The 8,436-nt window shown below is 44.2% G+C and overlaps 1 protein-coding gene across 1 annotated transcript; it reads left to right on the top strand.

The window, feature by feature from the left end:
• Positions 1 to 5,053: 5,053 nt before the first annotated feature.
• LOC123052910 (plastid division protein PDV2) lies at positions 5,054 to 7,816 on the top strand. The gene is made up of 2 exons (XM_044476274.1): positions 5,054 to 5,420; positions 6,974 to 7,816. Exons 1-2 carry the CDS (start codon positions 5,202 to 5,204, stop codon positions 7,637 to 7,639), a joined length of 885 nt encoding a protein of 294 aa, XP_044332209.1. The 5' UTR covers positions 5,054 to 5,201; the 3' UTR covers positions 7,640 to 7,816.
• Positions 7,817 to 8,436: the final 620 nt, after the last annotated feature.

The following is an 8,436-nucleotide window of genomic DNA, read 5'->3' on the forward strand; positions in this document are numbered from 1 at the left end:
GTCGGGAGCACGGCACAGAGGGCGCGCTGGGCGCGGTGAACACATGCTCACCGCGGGCGCACGCGTGGGCGGTCTAGCGTGCGGTGACCGTGAGCGATGCGTGAGGCAGAGAAGGGGAGAGGCCCGGGGCCTCACCAGCGTTGATGGGGAGAGGGCGCACCGAGGCGGCGTTGGCGACGGTGGAGCGGTTCGGGCGGCGCCGGCGAGGCGACGGGTGGACGACGACCCGAGGCAGGGGCACGGCGTCGAGGCGGCGGGGGCGTCCAGCGAGGCGGGGCGACGGGGAGAGCGGCGTCGTCGTCGGGGCCTCAGGCGGCGGTGGTTGGAGACGGGCGACAAGGACGACGGGGCGCCGGCGATGGGCGCAGGGGCAAGGCGTCAGGCGCGCGGGGTCGATCCCGATCCAATCTGGATCGGGAGGGGGAAAGGTGGCGACGTGGGGGGGAGTGGGGGAGCGAGCCTAGGGTTTCTAGCACCCGGGGGGAAGTAGTAGCGGGCGCGGTTGGGCCTGCCTGGCGGCCCTGTAGCCTGCTGGGCCGAGGCCCAACTGGGGGGGGTCCTGTGGTTGCCTTTTCCTTTTCTTTTTTTATTTAATTTTACTTTTCTGTTTGCAAAATGTTTAGCACCTAAATGATTTTTATAAAATATGGGAGCTAGCTCATAAGTTGCAGTGCATTAGATCCGTGCACCAAAAATTAGTTTGGGTGAAATACTAATTCATATTAAATTTAGAATAATTAAAAGGTTATCAAATGTTGTTTTTTGCCACTGTTTGAGGTTGTTAGGGTCACTCAACTGATCCATTTAATGTTAGTTACAATTTTATAATTGCCTCTGAATTATTTGTTACTTAACGAACATTTTAGTTTTAATACTTGAATTTTTTTATTGTTTGCTTGATTTTTAATTTGAATTTGAATTTAAATTGGTTTCGAACTAACGCAAGATTGGCAACAGTAATCGAAGTGACGTGGCATCATTAGCAGAGGGTTGTTGTAGCTTAATTATCCGGGCGTCACAGTCTCATACGTGTCACATATGCAGATGGGTATATAGTTTCATGAAATGGCCATACTGCCCTTATACGGTTTGTGAGGGGGGGTGTACTGAAGCACGCCTCTACAAAGAATACCATCCGACCTAGTATCAAAGCTAAATTTCACAATCTGGTGTGCGGCCGAATTAGCCCTTTAATTAATCTTTTTGAGCTGAAAATTCCGAAGCAGTTTAGAGATGGATATAACTTCCTTTTTTGGATCAATGAGGGAGATGACCTGTCAAGGTTTTCATTTGCTATGAATGAAAACACAAAAGAGTAGTCATTCTCCAATATAATCCCATGAAGTGACAAGGACTTCACGTGTAGAATCCCTAGCAACGACCCCACACTCATAGCGCTAATGCTCTCCACAATGCTAGCATCAACATTTATCGTAATGTAATTCAAAGGTGGAGGCTGCCAGACCTCACTGATACCCAACGGGGTATTGATTGGTCTTAAAGCAGGCACAACTCAGATAAATATTCCATTAAATATTCTGTTCAGGTAGGCACTGGTGGGAGAATGATGGGATAGATAGCTGCATCTTGTGCTTAGGTTGATGGAGGTTAACCTTTTTGATACGCCGTATACCTTACACTGAAAACTTTTGGTCTGCAGGGTATTCTCAATTAAATCTATGCATGTAGATTTGATAAACACCGATCCTATCCTAGAGTTGTTGCATATTTGGAAAATTAAGGTGCGTTTAGAAATTAAGGTATTTATGTGATTTGTGCACAAGGAAGTGATCTTGACTAAGGACAACTTGCCAAAGCGTAGTGGGAGGGTAGTAAGCAATGTTGTTTTTGTGACCAGGACATATCAATCCAACATTTATTCCTAAAATGCCCACTAGCCAAGCTATTGATGCGTACAATACATGTGTCCGTTAATGTGTGTCCTCCCAATAGCATCTCTAGTTTATTTGGGACATGGTTAACGAGATAGACCCTAAGACAGCGGTACATATTCGAGTTGGAGTATGTACATTACTTTGGGCTCTATGAAACTGCCCGAAATGATGTCACATTTAACACACAAACCATGGCATTTTTTTTGCAGGTCATCTTCCGGGCGTCTGGATGGATCCATACATGGTCGTCACTTAGCCATGCGGATTACACAAAACTTATGGCCTACATGTGCAACCGTTGAAAGACGGTGGCACGGGATAGATACAAACGGTTTGGATGACAGTCCAACAATAGGATATGTGCTTAGTTATCTTACCCTATTTTCGGCAATTGTTGCATTTTTTTCCTTTTTATTACGACTTGTTTGCGACTTTGCGCTAAACTTTGTACTTTACCGCTACTTTGATTAATAAAATGGCTATGTGCATCGCCTAATGCAGAGGCCGGGGTACTCCTCCTTTTCAAAAGAAAAGCGGCCACAACTCTCTTACCTTTGAAATCAGAGGCCAACTCTACATTGGACTGTCAAGATGAGAACGACAACCAATAATTTTCTAAATAATTAGGACAGTCGGAGATAGATTCATTTCCCTTACAAAAATAATATCATTCCTTAGGTGCCAGACTCTTTGGAAGATGAAAATGACTTGCTCTTGAACCGGAGAGCTTAATTGATCAACCAAGATAAGCAACCAATCTGGCCAGAAAAATTGAAAACCTCTTCCCTCGGAATATTCCAATTTTCTCTCAACGCCATACGCAAAGCCCTCGTCTTAGGACAAATCACCAAAGCATGACAAATACTTTCGTCTTACACCCCACAGATAGAGCACATACCCGAGGTAGCCTATTGTTCTTGACCGCCAGGCTATTAGACGCAGCACACCAAGCAAAAAATTCTCATCTTCTGAGGGACATTGGCCTTCCATACGATATTCCACACTTCCTTTCCCCATTCACACCATCCCTAGATTGCCCATAATCCTCCTTATTCTCCTTAAGCTTCATCGCCAAATTATACACACTTTTTACGGAGAACATATCGTTCTTCTCATAGTGCAACACAATAAAATTGTCGTCCCCAAGGATTGGACAACATATTTATAATCGCATCAACATCATGGGGATGAAACAAATATGAGATTAAATTCACATCCCATCTCTTCGACCCACTTACCAATAAATGAGACACTCAGTTGGTCCTGATTCTATTCTATTTAGCTGAGATTTTTAGGACAGAACTCTTGGGGATCCAATTATCTCTGAAAATACTTATATTTGATCTATCCACCACTCTCCAATTAACCCCCTTTTTAAGAGTTTCCGGTCATGCATAATATCCTGCCAAGTCACTGAAGTTGACTGCGGAAAGACCTTGTCAAGAAGATACCCCTGAGGACAATATTTTGAATCAATTTTGCACAATGTGAATCCGGTTTTACCAATAAACGTCAAGCCTATTTTGGCAAAAAGAGCCTCGTTAAATAATGAGTGATCCCGAAAACCTATACCCCTTTGCCTTTAGGTCTTGTCAGTTTATCCCATGCCATCCAAATGAGTTTTCTTTTGCTCCCCACCTATTTTTTTGAATAATCCGAGACAATTACTCACAATGAGAAGCCGGAAATTTAACCCATAGCATAGATTGGAAGAGCCTGCATAACTTATTTGAATTGAATTTCCTTTGCACCAAGCATATTTTTCAAACCAGTCCTAAAGCCTTTTCAAACCCTTGTCTTTGGTTGACTGAAACTTTCCCGCCTTCATTCTTCCCACTAGCACCGATAAGCTGAAGTATTTATCATCAAAACAATTAGTTGTAGTTTTTAATATTGCCATAGTGACACTTGATTTTCCAGAGTGCATCTCTTCTCAAACAAAATAGAGCACTTATCATAACTCAATAATTGTCTTGTTCCCTCTTAATAAAGTCTCAGAATATTTTTAGTTGTCCCATTGAACCTCATAATGTTATAGACTGAATGAACACAAGTCATGATCCGATTTTTGCATTCCTCGAGCGTGGGCTCGTGAAGGTGGGTATCTCGTGTGTCATAGTTTATCATGTATCCTATGTATCATGGTAAGGTACACATTTATATCTATACCTACTAATAAAGGAGTTAGTGCTTCATCCTGTCCTTCACGCCTTTTACAAAAAAATGTAGTTTTTTAAAACCAAACCACCGTTCTTTTTAAGTGAGTATAGAAAGACGTTTCCTTTTTGCAGAAACACCCCTGATCTTTCGGTTAATCGACTCACTCTCCTGCTTTAAGTGAGTCCAGAAAACCTTTTAGGTTTTGCACAAAAAACCCTGATATTTTGTTTAATAAACTCGTAGTCCATGGGCTAATTGAAATGCTTTAAAAAATATCCATATCTTTTAAACCCTAGCTCCAATTTTGACATGTTATATACGAAGATTAGAAAAATGTGTAGAGTCTGAATATGATGTTGTTTTACCAATTGAACATATTTAAAATGCTAGTTATGATGCAAGCTTAATCAATATCACATGACCTGTCTTTTGTCGTACCGGTGTAGATCTGGATTGGAAATCAACACCTAATGAAACCACATCGAAGACGACACCATCGGCGAGGGGGAAGGAGGATAAGCCACAATACAGATGAGATGCATGCGGACCTATTGAGGTCTTGATTCATGATTATTGGATTAGGGATGTGTGGTATCTTTTTTCTCTTAGAGCAGGTTCTTTTGCTAATGACATGTTGAAATAAGAGATGTGGACCAATTGGGGTCTTGAGTCATTGTTATTAGATTATGGGCATGTGGTTTTTTTTTCTCACAACGCACAAGCTCTTTTGCTAGTCATCGTATCCGTTCAAACAGTTTCTAGTCAGACGGGCGGTCAATAGTATTAAGTTTTTTTCATGAGAGACGGTGAGAAAAAAATAGAGTATACAGTATACTACAAATCAGAAATGCGGCAGTGCATTGGAAGGCCTTAGCCCATGAGAACTTCAGTACCACAGATCTGGCCACCCACTTGAGCATAACAAGGCCCCTAAAAAAACTTGAGCGTAACAAGGCCCAAGTCCAGTCAGGTAATTCGAGAGAACGAAAGACAAAAATCTTCGGATACGCCTCCGTCAGTCCCTCTCGCAGCCACGAACACAAGACCCGCCGCTAAGTGCAAGATTGCAGCTTCCACTGCTCGCCGCCAGCAGCGGGTTGGGGGTTTAGCCAGGGTTCTGCACCCCCCGCACCGCTAGCGAAAGCCATGGAAGGGGAGGAGGAGATAGGCCTCGTCCTCGCCCGCGCCTCCGACCTTCGCTCCAGGATCTCCGCCTGCGCTGCCGCCGCACGGCCCCCGCTGCGGCTGGGCGCCGGGGAGGAGGACGACGGCGGAGAGGAGGCGGAAGAGGAGGTGGAGATGGAGAGCCTGGTAGGCATCAACGACGCGCTCGAGTCGCTCGAGCGGCAGCTCGCCTCCCTGCAGGTCCGGTTCCTATTCCTGGTTGGTCATTCGATAAAGATGGGTTTTTTGTTGTTGCTCTGCTAGCCTCCTGTTGTGTCTATAGCTATCGTTTTGTGCCACGAGCTGGAGTTGATATGGTCATGTGGTAGGTTTGGGGTTCAATTACTGCATTTTTGTTCAACGTCTTACTGTATTTTCGTGAGGAACCAAATCTAGGCTTGCTTGGCATGATGTTACAGACAGAAAAAGATTGATAGACCTAATTATTTGTTCATTGCCTGGTAGCTGCATCCAGTTACAAGCCTCATTTGGTAATCGGTATTGGACTAGGGTAAAAAGGGGTAGTGTAAAATGGATTCTGTGGTTCCGTCAGGAACATGATTGCTGGTTAACTAACGAACCTTGCTACACATATGACATTTTTGGTACGATTCTTGTCCGACACTGCTAATCAGACTGTACATACTTAGGATTGAAGCATAGTACACCGCTAGATTACTCGCCCTATGGGAATCGGACTAACAAGCGCTGGGCGCGAAGTAGTTCTGTTTACTAATTGTGGGTAAGGTACAGATTGTATTAAAACACATTTTGCGACCGACAATAGGTAGAGATTGCTGAGTGAACAGAAAATGAAAAATATCAAATGTATGTTTCACTGCGTGGTTTACAAAGAGAGATAATTTTCACTTTGCGTAGCTTATGGGAAGTATCAGTGGCCAGCACATCCGCGCATTCCTTGTTGCACAAGCTCGCATTCTTTTCTTCTTTTTGTAGTGGAAAAGCTGCTATTCCTTCATATGGAAATTCACCTATGTTTCCTTGAGTTTCTTCTTGCATGGAATATCAATTGTTAAGAACTGTATGGAATTTGCCTATGTTAGCACAAAAAGGAATGTCGTTTTGCTAGGAGACACAATCATCAATTGAGACGAAAGTTTATACTTCATGGTCACTAAACTGTAAATGTTGCTGACTTTCTGACTTTATTGTACAAGATGCTTACTTTAAGATAATGGCATAAACACATTTAATCACAATAACTCAAAGGGTATCAAACGTGCGAAGTACTTACATTACTACTGCTATATGTGCGCCCATAGATGACACTTGCCTCAAGAAATTAGTACTCCCTCCGATCCATATTAATTGTCGTTGATTTAGTACAACTTGTACTAAATCAGCAAAAATTAATATGGATTGGAGGGAGTATTTTCTTTTGGATACCAGTAACTGTACCAGGCATATGGTGTTCTTAGCTTGATACCATTTTGTGCACAAAGCGTAGTAACTCCGTCCGGGTTTATTGGGCCCCTTTGTATTTTGAGCCAGAATTGGACCATCTATATGACAAATAAAATATAAAGTATATGCTACAAAAGGCACATTGTTGGATTTGTATTTGAAAGAGTTTTCGATGATCTAATGTTTGTAACATATAGTTTATATTTTATTAGTTCAATTCATAGGTCAAATTTTAACCCAAAATAAGAGGGACCTAATAAACCCGGACGGAGGGAGTACATGTTTCTGTTTTGGAAAATAAGCAGCTTACCACCTTATTGCCATGTCAGGACCTCCAACACCAACAAAGATATGAACGAGAAACCGTCCTGAGCCAGATTGATCGCAGTCGAACATCTCTCCTTAACAAGCTGAAAGAATACAAGGGAGAGGACTGTGAAGCAATCCACGAGGCTGCTGCTTTTGCTGGTGAAAAAATCGAAAATGATGATGGTCTCATCCTACCTCCTTACTCGGGCCATGTCACCAATTCATTTGTGCTCGATGATCTCTATCCTGCAAACTACGTGTCCAAGCCCAAGTGCCTGCACAATGGACTGCGTTCTAATGGAATGACTGAAGATGGTACAGGGACAAACGGGGTGCAAAACAGAATTCCTATCATGTCGAGCCGTAATTCAGCAGGAGGGATCAGATCTTTGATTGGATGGTTGGCTAAAACAGCGGTCATGATTGTGGGCGCCGTATCAATCATGAAGGCTGCTGGCTACGAGCCCACAATAGGGAGGAGCGGCATAAAACTGGACATTGCAGGTCTGTTGGGTAAAGAGGCGGCTGGTGCAAAAGAGCAGGTTCCTCCTACTCTACAGTGCCCTCCTGGGAAGGTAATGGTGCTTGGTGGAGATGGCCGGGCGCACTGCGTTGTGAAGGAAAGAGTTGAGATCCCCTTCGGCAGCAGCCTTGATGCCCCAAATGCAAGCTACGGCTTAGGTTGAATCCGGAACCGGGCAGTGTGAATATTAGGTTCTGTTAGCTGGTCCTCTTGGTGTTGTGTAGGAACCGCGTCCACGATTTGTTTCTTGTATAATGCTCTCTACTTGGATATTTACTATGTATTTCCCTGTTTAGCCCTGAATGTTGAGCGGCTTATGTATGATGCCGCTGTTAAACCACTTGTCGTTCATCGTCGTCATGGCGGATCCATGAGTGTGTATGTTGCCTGATTGATAGCAATATATCAATGATTGCGTCCATATGCAGGCGGACACACAACCTGTTGGGGCCCTAGGTTTTTGCTCTGTGCATGTTGTCTCAATTGTTGAGCAGAGTCTGTTGCCGACCAGTGAAGGCATTTCCCGTACTTTTATACCCTGATGTATGAATAGCTTTACATGTAATCTGATTGAGAAGAGAGATGGGCTGGCATGCAGGCTTGCTGTGCAGCAGGAATCTGAACCCAGCGCATACATACGATACGGGGATGTGATGCGGAGCATCCTACGATCATCCCCATGTACACTACGACGAGACCTCAACCTTACACCATTGGACACAAGGTGAACTCGCTCCTTTCCGAAGCGTCCCTTTCCGCATATAAGACATGGATGCTACTTCAAGCCCGGACCTTATGCATACTCAGGTACACCCGAGGAGACCATGGAGAGCCCAAGGACCAAGGCCAAGTGTGCGCGGTAGCAAAGGAAGGAGAAGGAAGAAGTGCAAGCTGCTACAGCAGCCGGACATCCGGCCCCTGGCCCGGACATCCGGCCTCTGAAGATGTCAACAACAGCAG

This window comes from Triticum aestivum, chromosome 2D (assembly GCF_018294505.1).
Source record: "Triticum aestivum cultivar Chinese Spring chromosome 2D, IWGSC CS RefSeq v2.1, whole genome shotgun sequence".
Classification (NCBI taxonomy): Eukaryota; Viridiplantae; Streptophyta; class Magnoliopsida; order Poales; family Poaceae; genus Triticum; species Triticum aestivum.